Source organism: Rhizophagus irregularis, chromosome 8 (assembly GCF_026210795.1).
Source record: "Rhizophagus irregularis chromosome 8, complete sequence".
Lineage (NCBI taxonomy): Eukaryota > Fungi > Glomeromycota > Glomeromycetes > Glomerales > Glomeraceae > Rhizophagus > Rhizophagus irregularis.
In genome coordinates this window covers 555076-581670 of record NC_089436.1, presented here as the reverse complement: position 1 = coordinate 581670, position 26595 = coordinate 555076, and the positions used below count along the sequence as shown (strand labels likewise).

The 26595-nt window shown below is 25.8% G+C and overlaps 3 protein-coding genes across 3 annotated transcripts; 1 reads left to right on the top strand and 2 right to left on the bottom strand.

Moving 5' to 3' along the window:
• Window positions 1–4532: 4532 nt before the first annotated feature.
• On the bottom strand, window positions 4533–6459 carry OCT59_028022 (uncharacterized protein; the record flags this gene model as incomplete). Its single annotated transcript, XM_066147034.1, has 6 exons — window positions 4533–4582; window positions 4652–5498; window positions 5596–6012; window positions 6083–6172; window positions 6329–6382; window positions 6457–6459. 6 exons carry the CDS (start codon window positions 6457–6459, stop codon window positions 4533–4535), a joined length of 1461 nt encoding a protein of 486 aa, XP_065993788.1.
• A 2019-nt stretch (window positions 6460–8478) lies between these two features.
• OCT59_028021 (uncharacterized protein) lies at window positions 8479–9825 on the bottom strand (the record flags this gene model as incomplete). Its single annotated transcript, XM_066147033.1, has 6 exons — window positions 8479–8485; window positions 8570–8668; window positions 8743–8775; window positions 9074–9134; window positions 9228–9618; window positions 9793–9825. 6 exons carry the CDS (start codon window positions 9823–9825, stop codon window positions 8479–8481), a joined length of 624 nt encoding a protein of 207 aa, XP_065993787.1.
• A 9242-nt stretch (window positions 9826–19067) lies between these two features.
• Window positions 19068–19571, top strand: OCT59_028020 (uncharacterized protein; the record flags this gene model as incomplete). Its single annotated transcript, XM_066147032.1, has 3 exons — window positions 19068–19267; window positions 19341–19390; window positions 19480–19571. 3 exons carry the CDS (start codon window positions 19068–19070, stop codon window positions 19569–19571), a joined length of 342 nt encoding a protein of 113 aa, XP_065993786.1.
• Between the last annotated feature and the right edge of the window lie 7024 nt (window positions 19572–26595).

Below are 26595 nucleotides of genomic sequence, written 5' to 3'. Positions count from 1 at the left end.
AGATTTCAATTCTCAATCTTATTCAATTTTGCTAATAATTCATATAGTATTTTATTAAATCATTCGAAAAGTCTATTAATACTGGTCAAAATTGATGCTATTGAGTACATATTAGGTACCTGATATGTGTATAATATATGTGATATATATGTATGATATTTAATAATACTACACATATTATTGGATAGTACCTGATATGTGTAGTATAAATGTAAAAAAATGGTAATACATACATTATATAAACATCATATATACATTTTACACATATCAGGTAGTCAAATATCAGTGACATATCTTATAGATATCATATATTTAACACACATATATTAGGTAGTAAAATATTGGTAATATATATATATATAAATATTGTATATTTAATATCATGTCAGATATATATCAGATAGTAGCTATATACAGTCAACTCTTTTTATAGTCACGCATTTGGAACAGTCTATATTTGGTAATTATAAAGAGATGTGACTATATAAAAAATTTCTTATATTAGTATATTATAATTCTGGCCAAAAATTAACATAATTTTGGCCAAAATTATACTTAAAACTTTATTGTATTGTAATTCCGCCAATATTAATCGTAGAAAGATAATCTTACCACCATTTAATTCGTCTTAATGAGGCGATTCCAACGAGCTATTAATCGTCTTTTTACAATCACTAAATACCAAGAAATTTAGCAAAATATTAAATGGCGCAGTAAATGTAAATTAAGAAATATGATAATGCCGATGTTTAATATTTTGTTATCAGCTAGTGATCGTAAAAGGATAATAAAACTACCACCATTCAATTCATCTCAGTAAGACGATTCTAACAAGCTATGATACATTTTTGTATGATTATTAGATGTCAAGTTATTTAATATATTCTTTATATCACTGGTCAAAATTAATGCTATCGGGTACATATTGGGTACCTGATATGTGTACAATATATGTGATATATATGTATGATATTTAACAATACTACACATATCGGGTACCCGATAAGTGTAGTAGAAATGTAGAAAATCGGTGACATATATTGCAAACATCATATATACATCTTACATATATCGGGTAGTTAAATATTGGTCACATATTATAGACTTATTGGGTACCCAATATATTATGATATATATCATATATATATTATACAGATATCATACAGATATCAGACAGATAGATATAGAATCACTGGTCAAAATTGTGGTAAACTTGGGTACATATCGGATACCTGATATGTGTACAATAAATGTGAAATATGTGTATGATATTTAACAATACTACATATATCAGGTACCTGATATATGTAGTAGAAATATAGAAAATCAGTGACATATATTATAAACATCATATACATATCGGGTAGTCAATTGTCAGGTACCCGGTATATTATAGTAAAATATCGGATAGATATTATACACTTGTACAATATTTATTTTATGCAATAATATAAATACTAATAAATCCATAATTTAAATTCAATTATAATATTAATTTATTTAATAGTACTAAAAGTTTTATTATTTTTAATTAATAATAAAAAATTACAAAAAAATAAAATTACAAAAAAGTATATAAAAATTATTCTAGCCATATAAATAATTAGAATTATGTATATCTGTTATCTACAAATAATGTGTTCGGTTATTTGCTGCTTATTTTTATCTTTTTAATATTTAAAAGAAAGAAATAGAAATAGTAAAGTATATTAGTAATAATAAAGATATTAGTATAAATATTGTTAAACGAATTTGTAAAAGAAAAGGAATGATATTAGAAATGTTAATAAAAGAAAAGAAACATAAAAAATGGTTAGTAATAGAAAATGTTAGTATATTTAGTAGTAAAATATATTAGTAAAAACAAACATTAGTAGGTTAAAAAAAAGAAAAGAAGTATTAAAAATATTAATAATTTAAATAAAAATTAGTAAAAAATATACCTTTATATTTATTTCACCTTTTTTTGAAGTTTGCTATTAAATATATTAATTTATTTTTTTAATAAAATAAAAAAATAAATATTTAAATTACCTTGATATGCGTTACTTCCATATTCTTCTAAAAATACATGATTAGATTTTCTTTTTCTTAAAATTACTATATATAAACCAATTTAAACTTTGATTAAATTTTTCTAAAAGAATGTTTAGATTACCTTGACATCTTTTGATTTAGATTTTTTTTTCTTGAATTCGCAGATATAGAATTACCATCTTTATGTATAGTATCAAAAAATGTCCGCTCTTGATGTGGAAGATACTTAGGAACCACCTCGTCTCCCAATTAATGAGACCTTAAGTCAGAGGAGGCTGGCCTATCAGGTACAAGTACCCTACAACTTCATCCCTAAGTAGTCAAAAATCTTGGGTGGTTCCAGACCACAGCGTACTACATGATTAGTCTTTGGACATGTTGGGATTTGATAAGTGAGAGAAAAAATAACTCCAGCGCCAGCATTTGTAAAGAATAATAAAATAATATTTTTAAATTAGTTCTTTCTTTAAATTTTTGAAAAAATTTTGTTTCTTAAAATCATAATATTGTAAAAAAATGCTGGTTGCTACAACTGACGGATAACGACAAATTGTCAGGCTACCCCCGGACAAAGTAATTGGAAGGCAGAAAATGTCATAAAATATCCAGCCCTATTTCATAACATTTTCCTCCAGGCTAAAGCAAATATTACAAAAGAAATTGTAAATATATTTAACAAGCAATAGATACATGGCCGTTGAAAAATATATTTACACTTCATATTGTAATACCACAGTCTAACAAAGAAAGACAAGAAATTGCAAATATATTTAACAAGCAATAGATACATGGCCGTTGAAAAATATATTCACACTTATACCACAAAAAAAGACTCAAACCACAACATATTGTAAAGAAAATATGAAAAATACGTGTATATCCTATTTTCATACCTTGCTTAATAGCTCTACTATTATTTAAAAGCAGCTTTTCTCTTTTTTGTATGTGGGTAGTTGCGTACATTTTTTTTTCTTTTATTCTCTTCTTTTGTATGTGAATGGTAGGTACATTTCGTGAATAGATATGTCTTACTATGTTGAATATATAAACTAAAGTGGTAAAGTATTGTTAATATTGTAAAAGATAATTAAAGTATACTTGAATAAAAGAGAAAAGAAGTGACAAACAAAAATACTGTAAAGAAAAGTATAGTATTTTTAATAAGAAAGAAAAGTGTATCTTTGAAAATAAACAAAAAAAATCACGCATTAGTAAACACAAAATTTATCTATTTTTAGATATCATATGCATATAATCAAAATGATCTTAATTGGTTTATATTATTACATTATGCATAAAGATCAATGTGATTTTATTGGTTAATTTTAACCTTACAATAAAACTAAAAAATATTTAACTGATCATTACACATACACATATTTTTATTTATCAATTTATTTGAAACATGTTAATAATATCTAAATAAAAAATTCTATAAATAAAAAATATAGAATTAATATTTTTGTTATAGCAATAATTGTAATTATATATTTTTGCTATTCATCGATTGTAAAACAAAGCAATTATATTTAAGAGGTATTTTTCTTTAAAAAAAATGTAATATTTTAAGTCATATTCCTTAATTATATTACAATTATACCTATATTAGTATATCGGTATATGAATATCAGTATATTAAATATCGCTATGTCAACTGAAGACAATACGAATTTCATGTGTAGTTAATTTTATAAGTTTGTTATCAATCATTTGTCTAATTGTTCGATACTATTCTAAAATGGCGTAAATTAAAATCGAATTAAGTTCCAGTATAATGATATATTTGACCAGTTATATCAAATGAAAGAATTCATATATGCTGCATGTGATGGGATGTACATGTTGACTAATTAGACTAACTAATTTTAGTTTCAGGTTTAAACTATTAAGAAATGTTTCAGTCAACTATGTTTCACGCTTTTTATCGTTTGTATAATTTATTGTAAAATACGTATTCAATCCAGAATTAATCTATAAATTAAATTTTCTATTTAACAATTAAAATAATGCAAAAGTAATAATAAAAAAAGCAATAAAGTGAAATTTCAATTCTTTATCTAAAATATGAATAAATTTAATTATTCGCCAATCAACCCTTCTATAATTCTTTAATATTCTTTAATAAGTACAGCTAAATTAAATGAATCATAATTTTAATAATAAAAATTTAGAATAAAAAAAAAATAAATAAATAAAAATTAAATTAAAAAAGTTTATAAAATAATAAAATATAATGATTAAGTCGCATGGGAGGAAATAATCGTCCCCAAGAACATAAAATGATTACTCCTATTACTTTAGACTTAATCAAAAATTCTTTTTAGACTGTTCTTTTATTTTGTGACTAAGTAAATTACTTTATCAAATTTCAATTCAGGAGTCAAAGTACCTACCATGAATTACTTGAAAAATAATTCAGAAATTTACCCTATCAAACATAAACAGCAAAACAATCTTCAAAGAAAATTTCGTATTTCTAATTTTATTTATGATTTCTATTCCAAAAGATCTTCATGTCTTAAACCTCTTCGTCCTTTTATCAAATCTAAAATAATTTACAAATTAGATATTTATTTATTTAAAAAAAAAACAAACAATAAAAATATATATTTACCATCTTTGTATCTTCTTTTATCTGTTGAATTTTCTGATGATTCCTCCTCAATTTGAAATTGTTGTGCTTTTTTAAGTAAAATTCGTTTTGGATTATGACCTTGAGAATTATAAAGATCTTGTATTTTAATGATTGTATCATTATCATTATTTTTATGAAAATTCTCAAATTTTTTAGATAAAAAATTCGCATGCACAAAATAAACTATACTGAATCTTATCCCTCTAATAATCGGAAGGTTGCCATGTAATAGCAAATAAGAAGGAAATGCAACAATTTGTCCTGGTTTTAATTTTACCAGGATTTGAAGTTGAGGAAAACATAATTCGCCTCCCTCAAAATCTCCCAAAGCTACCAAAAAACAAAGTCCATTTGGATCATCATTACTATCCCAATGGTAATTACTGATTACGTTAAAATTAATAGCTATTGTGGGAAAAATTCCAAAAGTTCTCGGTACAAATGGTCCTATTGTTAACTTGCTTAGTTTTGTATAATAATGTTCATAATATTTGTTAACAAATCTGTTTACACTATTTGATATTGGTTGTAGTGCAAAAAGTAGATCGTTAACACAATTCTGATGATCAATATTATGAGAGCTGGCAGTATCAGAAGTAGTATATGGAAGATCACCATAACTAATGAAAGCTCCAAATCGTTCAGCAAGATTTTTCCAAAAACTTCTACTTCGATGGATTGGATTGTCCAACATATGAAAATAATAACTATTTATGGCTTTGGTTGCTTCAATGACAGCATTAAAATCATCAAGTCCATCCAGATGAACCAAAGTTTTACCACAACCATCAACAATACATTCAGAATTTGTTACATAACGAAAGTTCTTAATATTATTATCTTGTGCTGATACAATCATTTTTTTTATTTATAGTTGATTTTTTTTTCTCAATTTCTAAAATTTCTTTGGATATTTCCAAAACTTTAGAATTTCGAATTTCAGCAGCATGTGAAAGTCTCTTCCATTGTGATTTAAGATGTTGATGTACATCACTTTTACTAATTGGCTTTTTTAATTCCAACCATTGACCAAATTTAATCCACATATCATTATTATTGTTCATTAATTGATCATTAGTTGATTCAGTAATACTTTTAGCAAGATTATAAAATTCTAAAGGAATTTCAGGAATGTCATTATTATTTTTAGATTGTCTTGATTCCCTTATTAAGCATTCAATTAATAAATCCATTACTGAAATATCTTTCATAATTGAAATTGTTGTTACATTAGAAAATATTCGGCAAAAAGCGCAAAGCGGAACACTTGACCATTCATTTTTCATATATCGAACTATATCTGAGGTACTTAAATCTCTGGAACCTCCTTGAGTTCGATGCTTAAATTATACAATATAGATTATTTTATTTATATTTTATATTTTATGACATATCAAAGATAATATATACCTGCAAAGGATTAAATATTATGTTTGTTTTTACTTCAACAGGCGAGGAGGAACTAACAGATGAGGAACTAACATCATCTTGAGTTTGTTGCTTAATTATAAATTAAAAAAAAAATTTGTCTCGTTAAATTACTTATTTATATAAGTATTAGATCTAGTAGTATATAAATAGATCATCATCCTGATTCATTTATATATTAAACTAGATCAGTAAATCATCCAGTTTATAAATGATAATATCATATACCTCTATAAGATCAAAAGCTATTGTTTGAGAAGAAGAATTCGTATCTTGAACTTGCTGTTTAATTATAAAATTCTGATATTAGATTATAGTGGAATTGTTTATATTTTTAGAAGTAAAATGAAAAGTACCATAGATGTCTTTTGTAATCGTTTCTTTGCATTGTATTTGGTATGTCTTGAACGTTTCATCTTTTTCTTAAAAGAAGCTAAGTAAGTCTAAAGTAAAGGATAAATCCAAGGAACAAAATCAAGATAACAAACCCAAAGAATAAAATCAAAAGACAAACTAAAGAATAAAATCAAGGTAAAATAAAATAAAGTTAATAAGGAACAGAACAAAGAAGTTAAAATAAATGAAAATAATAAATTTACATGTTTTAAAATCAACTGGAAGACTGAAATATCATAAAAAAAAGAAACATTAAAAGAATAAAATGCAAGAAATAGAAGGATTGGAGCGAAAAAAACTTACTGTGTGAACGTTCTTAATAAAAATAAATAAATATCGCCACCGGTCTAATAATGAGGTACTAGTCATACTCAATATGTCACTGATTTGCAATATTGATATCTAGGCTTGGCGCAGATCGGTTACATAAGAACACAGTATGAGATTATTCTAACCATATATCCTAATTTACATATTTATAAGTATACTTCTCATTTTCAAATGCCGTAATATTACGGCACAATGCCGAATTGCGTATTGACGCAACGTAATTCATTTATACTGACATAATTACATCAGGAAGTCACGGGAAAAATGTTCATCAAATGTACATCGGCCACTTGATGTACATCATAAAGAAATGCTGACCTGCAATGTACTACCGATGTCACAATATTTGATGTTCATCGCCAATTCAAAATGTTCATTACCCATACATTACGATGTACATTATTTTAAAGATAATAAACATCATATCAATATTTTACTATTATTTATATATGTTAATATAACGATGCTAAATATTATTGAATAACAAATTATTTTATTAAATTACACTATATTAAACAATCTATATACATTAAATTACACTATAACAATCTATATACTAAAGTCTATTAAATTAACTCAATACTCTGGGACAAAGAAAAGTTTCGAAGTTATTCTTCGAAACTTACCAATCTTCGTGTCCAGGAAATACAACCTATGATAAAAAGATAAAAGTATTAATAAAAAAAAATTAATTTAATTAAAAAGTTTCGAAGTGAAACTTCGAAACTTACCAATCCGTTAAGATTCGTATATACTTACGAATCTTGGTTCCTTCTTTCGGTTCTTTGGAAACCCACCCAAATCTATGAAAAAAAGAAAAGGAACGGTTAGTAACCGTTCATAATATTAAAAAAAAGAAAAAAAAACCAAGATTCGGAATACTTACGAATCTTGGTTCCATTCGTCGGATGTCTACCCGAACCTATAAAAGAAAGAAAGGAACGGTTAGTAAACCGTTCCATAAAATAAAAAAATAAATAAATAAACCAAGATAAGAATCTTGGTTCTAACAAAATCACCTTCCTCTATCCCCCTTTCTACGCGTCCTACAAAAAAAAATAATTAAAGAAACGTTAGTTCGTTTCTCATATTTAAAATAAAAAAATCCCCCCTTTTCCCGTTCTTACTACCTTAAAGTAGTCCGTCGTAGTATTCAAGCCGGCGCCCTTCTAGTACGCGTCCTACAAAAAAAAAATAATGAAAAGAAACGTTAGTTCGTTTCTTAAGTTTAAAATAACAAAAAAACCCCCTTTTCCCATTTCTCACTACCTTAAAGTCCAGTTTCGTTTCAAGCTGGATCAAGATATATCAGGTTCATCCTCGTCGTCATATGCTTCTGTGCCTTACTGGAGTCACCATTACCAAACACTTCACCGATCCCATCATGAGTTATAACGTCTAATTATAAGTACAACCTACAATAAAAAAAAATTAATTTTAAAAAAAATTTTTAAAAAAAAAGTTTCGAAGAGAAACTTCGAAACTTACTTGAAAAGCTGATCCAAAAAATCTTAAAGACAATTCCTACAAAATAGACAAAAGAAGAAACGGTTAGTTTCTTCAAAACAAAATAAAAAAAATTTCAAGAAATGTTTCGAAAGTAAACTAAACTTTCGAAACTTACCGATCATATCATCCAGAGTTCGGAAAGTTCAATACCTGCAAAAAAAAAGAAAAAAAATCAAAATAAAATCAAAATAATAAAAAATCAAAAATAAATAAATTTAAATTTTCAAAACTTACCAATTCATTGCCGACCTACAAAAGAAGGCCCCAACGTCGAGAAATCCAACCGAAGTCCAAGAAGTTAATATCCGAAGTCCAAAGCCGAAGGACCGATATCTACAAAAAATAAGAGAAAAATTTTAAAAAAAACTTTTTTTTAAAAAAAAACATATGCACGTCACCCTACTTACATACTGTCAGTTCGTCTAATTCCAAGAAGTTGCCTAATAAAATGATGAACCGGACTTTCTTTTAATTTTTTATTTTTTTTTTCTAAGTGTATTAAAAAACATTTATAACGAAATGTTAACACTTTTTTTTAAAAAAAATATACTTTACGAAGTCAGGTTCAAGTAAAGATATTTTTTTTTATTAGACTTTTTTTATCGAATTGAAAAAAAAAGATCGATCGGCAAACTGATTACGTGATACAATTTTTTTTTTTCTTTTTTTTTAAAAAATCACATCTATTATAGCACAATTTTTTTTTAAAAACGTTATTACGATGTAAGAATATATTACGATGTAGAGGGAGGTGCAACACCTAAATAATTATATTCTCCAACATTTTCTGGTACATAATCTTTATCAATATGTGGTGTTATAGGATTTGTGATTAATGTAAACTTGTGCGTTTTCTAGTGATATTCATTCTCAAAAGATCCTTCGACAAAACATTCTTCACATAGAACAACTTCAAGACTTTCATCACATTCATTAAAAAGATATCGTGTTCCAATTATTGGATCCATATGACATCCATCACAACAAAAACCATAATGCACTGGTCCCGTAATAAAATTACACATCTGTTGTATATCATTGTCCTGTAGGCGACCCACTGACATCATTACATTCTTGATACTACTTTCATCATCATCATCGGGCATATAAACTGTTGGTGGTGGTCGAGCTTCCAAATACGATAATCCAGATATCCTCAAATGTCGAGGTTTTTTTTCGGAAGGTAATATCGATTTTGGTCCCAGTTTTTTTATTCTTTGGTTGTGAATTTTTTGTTGTTGCTGCCGCAAACCTGCTAGCCACCTGCTTCGGTGTTCTTGTTCCTAAAGCTTCAGAAATTTTCTAAATCGCAAGTAATTCTACCAGTCGACGTTGTTCTTCATCCGTCCAAGGTATATTATAATTTCCCGTTTTTGGCGAACCTTCTGATAATTTGAGATCACTAGATTTCTTTTTATTATTTCTTCGATTTGATGATGTTAAAGTAGGTGAATAACTCTGCTTGCAATAGTAATAGGAGTATTAAACATTGATCTATTTGAAACTGCACTCGCCGATTCATTTCTTATCTCCCCTCTTTTTTAACTGGTGTGCTATATAATGACTGTTTTCCTTTTTTATTTGACCCAATGCTCTGTGGAAGTGTGTTATCATCAAAAACTAGGTTAGTTTTCCTTTTAGTACGAGTTGACAAAACCGTATTTGGGGGAACTTAACTTGAGCTTTTTTATGAACAAATTCAGCGGGGTCAGGTGATTTTTCATCATCACTTGTCGATGACTTGGAAACTTCTCGCCCTGGACGTGGCGGTGGCTTATACTGTGAAGGCCGGGTATGATATTTCCAATCGACTTGTGGAACACCAAATATATACTGGCGTTCGGAAATTTTTTCATGGGTCCCATCGCGCAATTTTTCAATAAACATTTCCGGATCTGATAGAGCACGTTATTTTATATCTTTTATTTTTTGATATCTTCTTTTGTTTGTTCAAGTTGAAATTTAAGTACATTTACGGCTCTTAAAACCATTTCATAATCTTCATTCCCATTTAATAAAGTTTCTTCTGTAGAAATTTCTATTCAGTATAACGTTACTGTATGTGTAATGGCTTTAGTATGGAAGGAGGTAATGGTATTACCAAACTAAATAAAGATTTATTTTATAGATTTTGTATATTCTCTTAAAAAAACGATTAAAATAATAAATAAAAAATTTTTTTTTTTAATAAATCTATTTTTTTCGGTTTTTTTTTAAACCGAAATTTAAAAAAAAAATTTTTTTATTCTGGTATAGAAAACAGCTACTGATTTCTTATTGGTTTTGTACTTTGTAAAAATGTATTACAGTGTACGAATAAAGTTAATTACTATGGAGTAGTGTCTAAATGATCATCGAAACACTTACCCAGTATATTCTTTTTTGGTTAGATTTTACTAGACAAATTAACTTCGAAAAATTTATATTCTTCTATTTATTATAGATTTAGATTATATATAAAATTATGATTTTTTTTGATTTATAAATTTATTCTTAATCCTCGATTCGATTATAGATTATAGAGTAGAGCTTATTCTCTTTTTTATCGAATTTGCACCTTATCAGTTATAAATAATTTTTATCCAAAAAAAAAAATAATAGATATTGATAAACATTACATCATGAGTTTAGTATATACTAAAATTTTTTATTTTTTTTTAGATTTTGTTACAGAATACTTAGTTATAGGGTTTAATCTTTTTTTTGGATTAGGCTCTAAGTATTTTTATATAATTATGTATTTACTAATAAATAATTAATAAAAATGCGTTACTATTTAAAAATAAAAAAAAAAAAGAAATTTGTAGCCGTAATTATTATGGCATATTACGTCAGGTATAATGCCTTTTTCCTATTCTGTAATCTGTAAGATGTTTTACAAAATACCTTTTATGAATTTTATTAAAGGATTCTATATTATTTTTATTTTTATATGTTCCCATAAAGTTCTCGAGTTAAGATCTTCAAAACACTTGCAACGTATATTCTTTTTTAGTTGGATCTGCCTGGCCAAAATAGGAAAAAATATGTAATCGATTCAGATCCAGATTCCTATTCCTTTTCGATTTCTATTTGGATTGAATCTTAAATTATAGCCCCATGGGAAGATGGGTCTTATAAATAAAAAAAAATTTTTTTTTAAAAAAATTCATTTTTATGTTTGTTATACAAGTAAAAAAAAATTTGGATTATCGTTTTCAAACAATATGCAGCTCTATTTCGATTATTTAAACCGGTTATAAATTGCAAAAAGAAAAAAAATTTTCTTTCTTGCAATCAACGGGTTTATTCCTTGTAAATTATAAGGGCCTGAACCGTTTTAAGAAAGAATCAAATTCCCCATTTTTCATACTCCTTTTTCATTAAAAAAAATAAACGTCTCTGTAAATTATTAGAAAAAATATTTTTTTTTTGTTTATAAAGATGTAAGATTTAACATGTATTTTTTTTAAGATGATGATTTGGTAATTTCATATTTTTCTATAAGGAAGTATGAGATATAGGGATTTTGTAAAAAAACTTATGAAAAATGTGTGAGATTTCTTTTTCACTGTCATCTTCTTGTGATTATAGCGAAGCCACTTTTTTTTCATGAGAAAAAATTCGTATTGCTTCGCATTCCTCCTTTTTTTTCTTTCAAAATAAACAAATCGTAATATTTAGAATTTGGAAGCTTTAAAAAATAAAGCTATAAAACTCACAACATTAGATTATTCATTTTTTATTACATTCCACTAAAACTAAAAACAAAAACTCAATTATCTGTTACATCCATGAGTCTACCAAACATTTAACGCAAAAATACATCATAAAGGAAGTTATGGTTGTAATAAGATTAAATGATGCTGACCTGACGGGGTGGTATACCTTAAAGTAACTCAAATTGAAGATTTTGAAGAAGGAGATGTGGTGTTCTTAAGAACGAAATTCGTCACCAATGAAAAGGATATGATGAATAGTATATCAAATCGGGATAGAAGATGAATTAGGAAAGGGATTACAACTAAGAAGTCAGGACGAGCTGATAAATAAAAACGGGATTTCAAACCACGGCGTGGACTAATTTGAACAACCTCGTATCTGGAACGTTGAAAGACGAATAATATTTTGATGTGACGAATAGTTGGTAATGGTGGGAAAATAGAATTGGCAGGTATTGTAGGTAAAGAAAAAGATGATGTGTAGTTTGTATCAATGTAAATAGGAAACGTGTTGCGAAAACTCAAGCCACTAGATATCGATAATTCTCAGCACTAATAAAGTCATCGTTTAAAAAAATATAGATACTTCTTTATTCGACCACCTATATTGATATATCAGTATATTGAATATCAGTATATTAAATATCGGTAATATCGGTATATCAATCATTTGTCTAATTGTTTGATACTATTCTAAAACGGTGTAAATTAAGATCGAATTAAGTTCGAATTAAGTTCCATTTACGGTGTAGATTAATATCAAATTAAAAGATCTAATTATCTAATTATGTATAACTCAACATATATACTTATCCACTATAAGAAAAGTAATATCAGTAATTTCAGTATAATGATATATTTGACATACCTGTTATAGTGCTGTATGTGAGGGATGTACATGTTGACTAATAAGACTAACTATTTTTAGTTTCAAGTTAACTATTAAGGAATGTTTCAGTCAATTATGTTTCATCACGTTTTATTGTTTGTATAATTGTAAAAAACATTCAATCCGGAATTAATATTTATAAATTAAATTTTCTATTTAATGGCATTATTGATATATAATTTTGTTTACCGACTCGAATGTTTCTAATTTTTGTGGCTCTACATAATATTCTATGGACCGCTATTAGTGAATCACAACCTTCCTCATAGTATTCACCCTTCCATAATTCAGTGTTTGATAATTCTGGTTCTATAAACCTATGTTTAAACCGAATATCAGAGGAAGGTGCATTCTTATACCATTTGACATATGCCAAAAGATGAGTTCTTGACCCTTCAGGTAACCTAAGTGTATGTTCAAAGTAATATTGAACCTCTCCTGGATATATGTCAATTGTTTCATCACTAAATGCTTTCCATTTCGCAAGAATAGTTGAATTTGTTTCATGACGACCTGCAATCACAGATCCAAATATTTCTGAGCCAATTTGTAATCTTGCATGCTGGTTAATTTGTAAGTCCATAAATCCTAATATTTCATCATGATCTTTCTCATACAACATTTCATACCATTCACATAGAAACATTCGCAATTCTGAAGGAATAACAACTCTTAAATATGATGGTTTAAGCAGTTGACCTGGTATTGCTTCAGTACCATATATTTTAGATGTGCTATGTCTCATGGATAGGAAATATTGTAACTCTTCTCTTTCTGCTGTAAGTGCCAAACTACCTACATCTTTTTTTTTTACAAGAAAGCAAAGAGATTCATCTAAAAGGCCGGATGTCCATTTACATGTTAGATGATAATCAACTAAAGTATTTTTAAGGACAATTTTCATCAATTCAGGTTCTATTTTTCGGTTACTGTTGGGATATGATCCTAAAGATAATAGATTATATTTTTTTTTAAAAAAAGATATCAGAAGACAACAAAATCATCAAGTATCCTACCTATATATCCGTTAAGTCTCTCAAATGGAAAAAGCCAAAAACTATATATAGGACCATAATCACGACAGCAATCAGGAATGTGAAGCGAAAGATGTATATTACTTGTTATGAATTCTGGTCCATATGTGTTTTCTATAAGGTAAGCCATATCTTTTAATCTCTCTTGTGCTTCTTTTAAATCATCTTCAGTAATAATTCTTGTTACCAAAAGATTACATGCTCGAACAAAATATCCTAAAATCTTTCTGTCATTATCATCTAACATATCCCACAAGATAGCTGTAGAATTAAATCATAATAAAGGTTTTCCATTGATCAGCAGTTAAGTTTGAAAATCCATCACTTCCAATCGCAATTTTTGGAGGAATACGACCAATATCAGAAGGTAATTTAACATGATCCATTCTATTTTGTGCCACTCGAAGTTGTTCCATACTTAATTTTTCCTGGCTCACAAAAATAGATTTAATTATCCATTTTGCTACACCAAGAAAAAGGCAATGCATTGGATCTACTACAGCAAAACGTATGGGATCCATATATGGAAGACGAAGCAATTCAGACCAACGTATACCATATTCTTTGAAATGATCTTCTCTAGAATTTTTTGAGTTGCATTGCAACCATTCATATGCATGTTTTCTATGTGATTCTGCGTTACTCAACTCATAAGTATGAACTCCTCCATAGTGATTTTTTCTATACTCTTCACTATAAACACTACGTTTCTCACACCTATGGCATTTCATTAATGCAGATCCATGTCCAAACAACTTTCGTGTGGCTGGTATATCTGATGATCCAACAATTAATGCAACTTTAATGTCTAGACCATCAGGATAATGGTAAGTTTTTGGAACTCTCCAGCCCCTCCAGAGCTCTAAAAGCTCGTCTACAATAGGGGCTAAATAATGATTAATACGATCTAATCCCACTTCTTTTGGACCTGGCAAAAAACCCAAATATATAATATTTTCAGGTTTATTCCTTTCTGATCTTGGTAAGTTACAAATAGATGCATATATAGCACCTGTACTGTGTTGTGTATATGTAAATGGCTGAAACCAGTCAAGGTTAACAAGAAGACCTAAATTGGTTGTGGCAGTTTCTGATGTAAAAAATGGACTACCATCAAAAGAAAAGGTTTTCCACACATTACCATCATAAATATCTGAATAGATATTAACTCTTTCTCTTTGAACTCCTGATAATTTTAGCATATTTTCAAAACCAGGTCGTTGGTATAACATACTTAATTGTTGACGAATACTTGGTTTAGGGTAAATCATACGAGGTTCAGCAATTATTCCACTTTCTTTTTTTTTAAGAATAGAAAGTGGATTATTGCATTTATTACGACGACTGGGTACTGGATTATTTGGGAATTCTTCATGTAGGCAATTTGCAATAGCAGTTTTTCCTCCTTCTTTATATTCAACAATATTTTTAACATTATATAATTTATGACAATTGTTACATACAGTTAACTGCATTTTTGGTTGAAAGATATTTAACATTTTTTTTGCAAGATATAAGGATGCTGGAAAATTTTTAAATTGTGATTTATTTAAACGAGTAAGTACAATATGTAAGAATTTTATTAATGCTTCAAGTGCCACATCAGGTAATCGAAATCTTTGTTGAAATTTAAATAACCATATTATAATCTCAGTATTAATAGAATCACTTAAGCTTTCCATTACAAATACTTCATTATTATCAAATTCAGGAGATGCAAAAAATTCTTCTATATCATCCTTCTCCTCCTCATCATTTCCATCATTATCATCATCATCATCTTCATTATAATCACCTTCATCTTCACCATCATTATTCTCAGCACCATTATTTTCATCACCATTATCCTCATCATTATCACCATCATCCTCATCATCATCATTTTCTTCTTCTTCTTCATTGTAATATATATATTCATCATTTTCTTCTTCTTCTTCATTATAATATATATATTCATCATTATCCTTATTTTCATCAGGTGCTGGAATATGAAAATAAGAAGGATTTGGCAATGATGGTGATGATGAAAATAATGTATGTATGTTTTCATTATTATTTGATTGGGATGAATCAGTTTCTTCATTGAAAAGATCAAAGACATTATTTTGTTGGAAAGAATTAGGATTAGGATTTAATGCCCTTTTTCTTTTTCGCTTTTTTGTAGGGTTCGCATCTTGAATAATGATGGATTTTCTTTGTTTTCTCGCTATAATAGTATCTGCCTGATTTTTTCTAGCATTCTCTGAGTTCCATAAACTTTTCTCCTTTGTGTGATTTTCTTGAGTGCGAAAATCAACCTTTGTGCCATTACAACGAATACAAAGACATGGATACAGGTACCTTTTTTTGGATTTTATTAAATCGACCATCTTTGTTTTTTTAGATTTTATTGAATTATCCATTTTAGATTTTATTAAATAGGATACAGAGGCAGATGATTCAACTTTACTTTTTTTTGATTTTATTAAATCAGACACAGAGATTTCAATTTTAGTTTTTTTGGGTTTTACTAAATCAGACACAGAGGTAGAGGTAGAGGTTTTACTTTTTTTTATTATTCATTTTATTAAAATATATTTATTAAAATGTAAGTGTCAAGAAAGTTAAAGTTACAATTACTTAAATGAAGCTTATTTTTCAAAATTAGGGTTCGCGTTCAACACCTTTTGAAATCCAGTTACACATTCAATTCTTTTAGGGTCACGTTTTTCTTTCAAAATCAGATTCGCGTTTAATTCTTTTTTAGATTCGAATTAGTTCGCGTTCTTTTTTTAGATTAGAATCAGTTCGCGTTTAATTCTTATTCACACATCCTATCATAACATTTGCGTATTCGTGTTTTTCGTGTCTTTATGATTCTGAAATCAATATAAATTTACACAAACCCTTTTCTCCTCTTTTCAATCAAAATTTTATATTTTAACTAAAATATATAAGTAATAATGGATAGTGATCGGGAATCTAATTCTTCTTCTTCTTCCACTTCCTCTTCCTCTTCTACTTCCTCTTCCTCTTCCTCTTCCTCTTTATCTTCGTCTTCATCATCATATAAAATGATTAAAGCAAGTATTATTTATTATAATTTATTTATTATTTCTGGTTTTTTTTATTTTATTTATGTTTGCCTATTATTTTATAGCAAGAAGTGTTTATATGGGTCGACTCGAACTAAAAGATATCTATAAAATAGACGAAAAACTAACTTGGGTCGAACAAAAGGAGAATATAGTTACGAAGCTACTGCCACCTCTATATAAAATTGTAAATAAAAAATACAGCATTACGAATAGAAAATTATTAAAAATGTTGTATGGACGGTGGCGTTCTAGACATCGTACAAGTAATATCAAAAATCAAGGAGATGAAAGAGTTAAACAAAACAAGAGAAGATCAAGTAAAAATTCAAGAATGCAAGAGGTAAGTAAATATTTAATTAATATGAAATAGAATTTTAGTTAACTTTACTGCATTTTATAATTACATTATTAGAAGAAGAAAAGAAGGGCGCACGCAACAAATTACTTAATAGAGAATAAAAATAAATATATTCTCAGATATCCGGAGGAGGATCTAGTAAAGATTCTTAAGGATTCAGGTTACCACTCAGAAGAGTGGGAAGAAACTGATCCTGAGGAAGAATGGCCCATTACGCAATCTGCAGTAGTTGAAGATGATGAAATTATTGAGGAAGCTATAAAACAAAAGTCATCATCAATATACATTCATAATAAATGGTGGCGTTCTCCTGCAGTATGTATAATTTTTATTTTATTTGTTTTATTTATTAAAAATATTAATAATAATTTATTTATTTAAGCTTTTGAGATTATTACACGACCGAATTGATCCAACAGTCGAATTATTAAAAAAGAAACCATTAACTTTAAAACGTAAAAGAGCTCAATCAAGTCAATCAAGATACAATACATCTAACGTGCCACCCATAGGTGTACCAAGTTGGTGCCTTAATCAGGATGCACTTGAACAATTTAACTATTCAAATGTCAATATTCCAGTATATGACTATAATACTGATGATCAGAATAATAGTGATAATGATATTGAAGATGAAAATAATAATGAAGAAGAAATTCAAAACAGAACAAATTCTAGTAAAAAAAAGAAAAAAAAACCAAAAAAAGGTCAAATCAAAAAAAAATAAGAAACATAAATCAAAATAATTCTTTTTTTTATGTAATACTTGTTATAATCTAGTCTTAAATAAGTTTACTTTATTGGATTATATAATAAATTGAATGATTAAACTTTAGATCGAACAGATCTAATCTGATTTGATCTGCATAAAAGCTAACATTTAGCAAAACAATGTATTTTGTTATATTTTATTTATTATAAGCTTATAAAAAATATCGAAATAGATTAATTGGAACAAAATTTTAATTAACAAACATGTAATTTCAAAATATTATTTAAATTAAAAAATCCTACACATATCGGGTATTATATAACATATTGGTAACCAGTGTTGGAAATTCAGATTTTAAATCATGTGCAGAATGCGCACATTATTTGAAATTTTTATGTGCGCAAATTCATATGCAATGTGCGGAAATGTGTAAAATATACAAGAATGTGTCAGATATGCAAATTTTTGTGTGCGCAAAGCGCACGCAAAAATTTTTGGTCATGTGCGGAGTTTTTAAAATTTGTGCGCGCGCACACTCCGCACATTGAATTTCCAACACTGTTGGTAACTAATAATTTAGATATCGGATACCTGGTAACCAATTAGATACATATCGGGTATATATATATGCATATTAACAACATATTAGGTATCCGATTTGATTTCTAATGTGCAAGATTATATATAAATACTGTATTTTCATGTGGTACTGTCTGATATTCATTTTTGGTTACTGGAAAGCATTATTTATTGATTTATATAGCTAAGTTTATCATGCTCTTAATCTTTAGATTATCAATTATAACGTCATGATTTTCTAAAAAATATTATAAAATAATGGTTTATTCCCCAATTTAACATTTTAACATCAATTTTTTTTTTTTTCATAAGAGTTTTTTTTAAAAAGATAAAATGTACGCGTTTTTTATTTTTTTTCCTACATTTTTTTATTTCTATTAAAATGTACAAAAAAAACCATGAATCTAATATTGAAAAACCTGAAAAAAGTAAGACGTTTCGTCACGAAGATGAAAAAATTGAAAAAACTGATAAAAATAAGATATTGTTGTTAGAAGCTCAAAAGATCGCAAGTCAAGTTTATAAAGATGGAATAAAGGAAATTTATAAACTTACTGTTGACGCACTTAAAAAGAATGATTCGTAAGTAAAATAATTAATATAAAAATATAAATAAAAAGAAATTCCTAAATATAATTTTAAATATATTTTTTAGTTATGAAACAGATAAATATATTTCTTCGTTATCTCATATTAGCAATATTAGTAAGAAATTTTTAACAATTCACTTTTGAGAAAAAATGTCCTATCAATTTAGTTATTAATATAAAAATTTCCATTATATTTATTATTAGTAACAACAGCTGCCAAGCACCAACCATACCAACAACCACAACAATTACAACAACAACCACTACAACCGTTACACCAGTCTAGTATTTATTAATTTAATACGAAATTAAAGTTTATAAATTATCTAATGACTTATTATATAAAAATTTTTAAAATTACAAAAACAGGTGATTCATCAAAAATTTTTTGTTTATATTGCTATGGCCCACATTGGCTAGTAAATTGCCACCAAATACCTCCAAAATATAGGGGAAGTTGTATAAAGTGTTGGAAAAGTACCAGGCACCAAGCAAAGGATTGTAAATCTAATAGACAGAAAGAGCCTTGGCACTAGAGCTTTTTTTTTATAATTTTTGTAAGTAAAATTTTAAAATTATTATTACTAATTTTTTGAATCTAATTATTTAACTTTTTTCAGATCAGATCGGCTGAATTTTTTTTTTATGTTTAAGTGGGGCAGCCAATTTCTTTTTTTTTTGGGTCAGCAAAAAAATTTTTTTTCTTTAGTCCAATTGTAATTGGACTTAGTCGGGGGATGGGGTCGAACAGTATTCTGATTGTGGTCAGATGTAAATTTTTTTTTTTAGTCCAATTGTAATTGGACTTAGTTCGATTGGGGTCGAACAGCATTCTGATTGTGGTCAGATGTTCTTTTCGTAATATATTATAATATTCAATAATGTTTTTTTTATATTTTTTTTTATCGTATGAATAATTTTTAATATAATTTTTTTTTAAAAAAAAAATAATAAAGTTTTATAAAAATTCCATATATTAGGAATTATTTTGTAATCACAATACATATTTTATTTTTAAAGGAACTTTTATATATAAAACCTACTAAAACACGATCTTTGGCCTATGGCACATAAGAAATTGATGTATTCAATATTAATGTAACGTTTTTTTTAAGCAATGTACTTATAAGAATCAACATTTATATATATATATAGTATCAGTAAAAAAAGAAAGAAATGTTAGTACGTTTCTTTAATATTAAAAAGAAACCCCCTCCTCCTCTATTTCTTACATTTCAAGCTCAAGTTCTATTCAAAAAGTCTGAAAACCTAAAAAAAGAAAGAAAGAAATGTTAGTACGTTTCTTTAATATTAAAAGGAAATCTCCCCTCTATTCCTTACTATGTTTCTTTAAAATTAACAAAAAGTTCTTCTCCCCTTCTCTATTTCTTACTACATTCCAATCCAGATTCATTCAAAAATCCAGCGAAAAAAGAAGTCCCGTTATTCTACAAACAAGAGATCCAGCATTCTAAAAAAAAGAATAAATATATATTTAAACGATCTTAAAAATTATTAATGATCAGTCAGATGACTGTCGATTAGATTTTAACCAAATAGAAAAATTTGTGTCACACATAGTACCTCCGATTATTAGAATTTCATACAAATATCGGTGCCCGATATCTATTAGAAATATATTGGTGACTAATAGTTTAGATATCAGGGTCTCAATTTTTAGGAGTATTTTTAATGTGATAAATCGGGTACCTGATATGTAAAAATGCCCGATATATAACTGATTAGTCACTGATATATAGGTACCCGATATGTACCTGATAGAATCGATTTTGACCGGTGATACACATATCGGATACCTGATATATATTATATAACATACTGGTAACTAATAGTTTAGATATCGGATACCTGATAATTTAACTATATTTGAAGTTTCACATTAAAAATCAAATCGGGTACCCGATATATTGTTAATATGTATATATACCCGATATGTACCTAATTGGTTACCGATATATAGGTACCCGATATGTGTATGATAGATTCTTTTTTGACCTGTGTATAACTGTGATTATAAATGGTTCTTTTTAATATAAGATTTTTAAGGATAGGTGTAATAGTGACTATAGATAGATTGTGACTATATAGGATAGATTTTAATAATAAAGTATTTGAACATTCAACTGGTGTGACTATATAGTAGAGTATGACTATAACAGGAGTAACTATAAAGGAAGTTGATTGTACACAGCTAAATCTGATAAAAATAAATAAGATAAATTGAAGGATATATTAAAGTGAGTAAGGATTATTGTAAAAACTTGTCCTACTATCATAGTATTATTAACATGTTCAAGAAAATTAATTGGAACTAATTTTGTTTCATTATGATAGTAAAAAAGTATATTTATAACATTTTGTACACAATCATCAGTGATTTCATCCATAATTATAGATATAGGTTTTCAAAAAGTAATTTAAATGACTGAAAGTATTCATCAAAAATACTAGGTAGGTAATTTTACCTGAGAGTAGGAGTTTGAAGAATAGAACTTCTATTTTTAATGTATTTTTTAAAAAATGGAAAAAGTAAATTGACTTTTTCAAGAGAAATATCTGCTACCAGAAATGCTTTATAAAGTCTTTTATAAGTTTTTTTTTGATTCAGCAGCTGTTTAAGTAGAGGAAAAGATAAGTTGCTACAGTTTATTACTTTTTTTTATAGCTTTTTACATTAGAAATATATTTTTGATTATTATAATAATTATTTACAACAGATTTATGCTTTCATTTTACAAAAATATTGCAATAATTACAAAAGAAAATATTGTCATCAACTTAAAAAATGTTTTCATATTCATTATATTTAATATAAACTGATATGATTTTTTATTTTTTTGGCATTGTAAGAAAAAAAAGAGATTGTAATTAATAATCTATAAATTAGTCATGTAATGAATATTTAATTAGCAATAAATTAAAATCAATTTATTGCAGATTATGGCATTATATGTTCCAATATAGAAAGAATTCAAATTATGTAATTTTATGATGCAATAAATCTAAATTATATATTATTGCATAATTTATACATTTAATGTAAAATTATGCAATTATTATCTCTGGGCTATAAGATGACCTATCTTAATAGTAAGTGGGATTCTTTATACAATTCTTGTTAATTGAAAAACATTCAAAATATATTTGATAGGTGATTTTTATTACCAGTATGATGAATAAAAACTTTTCAATATGGATTCTTTTAAATAAAAGATTAAGAAATAATATAGAGTTAGATTTTTTATCTTTATTATTCTGACATAAATTATAAATAGTATTATAGACATTTTGTTTATGAAATATATGTTTAGAATATTTTTTTTTACAAATCTCTAATTGTATAATAAGTGCAACTTTGCAACTCAAAAAAAAATTTCAAATTTTGTATTATTTTATTATTAAACATCTATATCTAATAATAATATAAAGTAATTAAATAGAATTTTTTTTTTTTTTTTAATGATCTATATATACTTTATTGATATTAAATTCATATACCATATAAATAAATTATCATGAGCTATATCCACCTAATAGGATGTGATCATCAAAATATAAATGATAACAAACCAAATAAAGAAAATAACAATAATAATAAAATACAAATAAAATATAAATAAAAATAATAATAAAATAGAAAAAGAAAAAGAAAATAAAAATAAACATGCAATTTAAAATAAAATAAAAAATAAAAGTAAAAATTTATAGTAAAATTATCATTAAATGGTGATAATAAAAATGCATTTTATTTTATATATATCTTTATTATAATCATTAGAATTCTTTATTGTTTAAAGAAAATTATAAAAATAAAAAAAAAATGGTGTTCTAAAGCTAAAAGTTTGTTTATATATTATATAAATTAAGGTGAAATTCACCAAAGATGAATTTCATCATAAAATTTTGAAAATTCAATGTAATATATGTAAATCAAAATGAAATTCACTATTAAATTACTGAAATTTGGTATTTTAATAAAATTTTTATAAATTAAAGTGAAATAAATTTATTTAATAATTAATTTTACATTTTTTTATTATAGAAGTATAATATAATTTTTATGAAAAGTTTAATTTTTCAAAAATTTTAAAAAATGCCTAAAAAAAATACCAGGTTTTTTTGATTTAATATTTATTTTAATTGGATTAAAGATTTAATAAAGGTAATTAACAATTTTAAAAAAGTTGATGCAGTTTTTTTGGAAACCACTATATATAAATATAAAAAAAAATTTCTTTATAAAATATCTATTCTTTTTTAAAGTTTATTTTACTATATTTATTAATAAAATTTTAATTATATTAAAATAATAATTTATAAACTTTAAAATTAAATATTATTTAGTTTAAAAAATTACATTAAGATTGGATTAATTTGATTTCCTATTAATAAATTTTTTCTTTTAAAAATTTTGATTATATATAAAGAGAATTATAATTTATTGCATATGTAATTTATTGCTATATCCCATTTGTTATGTGATTTGATTAATGTGATTATGTAATAATTAATAAAATTAGTGTAATTATTTTATTGTAATGATATAAAATAAATTATAATTACATGAATTATACTTTTAATAAACTTTTTGATTATCAAGTAAATCAGTGTTTCCCACAACTTCTCTCTCTCTCTATTGAAATATTTTCATTTTAGCTATTTCTTTCATTAATATTTAAATGTAAAATCATATTTTTTTGCTAATATTAAATATAAACATACCTTTTTTTTTATTAATATCAAATGTAAATTACTTTATTTACTATTTTATGGAAAATATGGAAGAAAAATTGAGTGAAGATATTCAAACCTCAGAATTTACACATAGTATATATAGTTAAGATTAGAATTTAAGGTTAGGATTATGGTTAGGGTAGGTTGGATTAAAGTTAGTTTTTAGATTAGGGTTAGGGTTAGGTTAGAAAAGTGAATTTAAGATCAGATTTTAATATTAGCTATTTCTAATTTCATAATTTTTTTTTTAATAAATAATTGTAATAATAATAAGATAATTTTGTTTAATAAAAATAAACATGTACTATTATATATAGGGAAAAAATTTGAATTATGGGATAATTGCAAAGATTTTGTAAATACATAGACTAAATAACAAGATTTTTGAATTATTAAAGATCATGTAGATTGTGATAGAGAAGTTATTTGCTGCTATACATATATCTGTTTTTATAAACGTGCCTATGATTCTATTTCAACTAAAGTTACTATTACAAAAAAAAATTGGTTGTTTATTTATTATTAATGCTTCATGCCTAAAATTAAAGAATTGTAATTATTAATAAAATTGTTGATTAATATTATAATCATCTATTAAATGTATCAATGATTGAATTTAAGGATTTTAAAAATTTTACCAATTTAATATTTGAGGATATTAAATTTATAATTATATTTTGCAAATTTGAAGCAATAGCATAACAAAATTTTCTTGAAGGAAAATATCCAACTCATCTAGTATATTCACAAAACTTTATAAAGCTATTTAAAAATTTTGTTCTATAAAGAATTCATTATTAAATGATACTATTAATATTTCAAATTGACTTAAAAGTCAAAAAAAAGCTAATTCTTAATGGATTATATATTGAAGTTAGGACGAAAATAATACTCTCACTTACTTACTATGAATGATATCTTCTCAAATAAAGAATTAGATATAATATTTTAATTGTATTATAAATGATATTACACATAAGACTAATTACATCAGGAAATTTGTTTAGGCGTAATTTAGTGTAATATTTCAGAGGTGGTGTAAAATTTCGAAATATTACACTAAAAACGTAATATTACAAAAGTTTACGCTTTTAAATTTGAATAATTATAGTGATTTAAGAATATCTCGCTATCTACTAATCCAAACAAGACGATCTATAGCTCATTGGAATCAGCTCATCAAGACGAATCGAATGGTAGTAAATTCGCATTTCTACAGTTGATAGAACGCTCTATAGTATGCAATAAAGTTTTAAATTAATAGAAAGTCATCTATAGAACGTAGAGATATGATTTTACTACCATTCGATTCGTCTTGATGAGCTGATTCCAATGAGCTATAGATAGTCTTGTTTGGATCAGTAGATAGCGAGATATTCTTAAATTACTATAATTATTCAAATTTAAAAGCGTAAACTTTTGTAATATTATGTTTTTAGTGTAATATTTCGAAATTTTACACCACCTCCGAAATATTACACTAAATTACGCCTAAACAAATTTCCTGATGTAATATGATATGGCATTATTTTTGATTGTTGAATTTAATAATGACCATTAAAATATATTACTTATTCAAGGATTATTAATCAATGAAAGTTTTGACTCATACACTTGGATGTTTAACAATATTATTAAAGCTACTAGTATACAACCTGTTATTATTATTACAGATTCTGATTCAGCTGTAAATGTAGCAATTCATTAAATATTTCTATCTACTTATCTGATTCACTGTATCTTTCACATTTCTTAAAACTTGAATAAGAATTTAAGAAATTATTAAATAATAAATATCAGAGTTTTATTTATGATTTTTATAGCTATTGTAATTATATTATTGAAAATATTTTTCAACAACATTTTAACAAATCCATAGAAAACTACTTTAAAGCAAAGAATTATTATCTGAAATATTTTTATAAAATAAAAGAATATTAGACTCATTGTTACATTAAGTATTATTTTACAGAAGGAATGATAGCTAGTTCTATGTTAAAAAGTGTTATGTTATTCATGATTAATTATTTTTATTCATTATTTAATTAAACAAATACATTATTCAATAATTGTTAATATTTCAATTTAAACTGATGATTTCAAGTTGAATTAATTAATGCTTGTTTAAAGCATTTGTTAAATAATTCTAATATTCCATTATCAAAGATTTCTTAATCAACAGGATAAAAAATAAAAATATAAATGCTGGCATTTATTAATTTCTGATATAAAAAGGCAAACTAATACAAATTTTTTATTTACAAAAATTGATCAAAATATACAAGAATTTATTTTTTATACCAACAATATTAAAAATACATTGTGATAAGATGAATCAATTTTTAAATTATGTAGCAAACCAGATAAACCAAGATGCTAATATATATATATAAGCCATAAGGTATATTTTTAAGTATAATGAATTTTTAATAATTATTGTATATAAAATACTTATAAGAATCTAATTTTATAGGAAAAAACATTTGAAATTATAATTGAATAAATATCCAGTAATATTTCAAAAGTTACTTTAAATCAAATGATTGAATTTGTTGAATCATATAA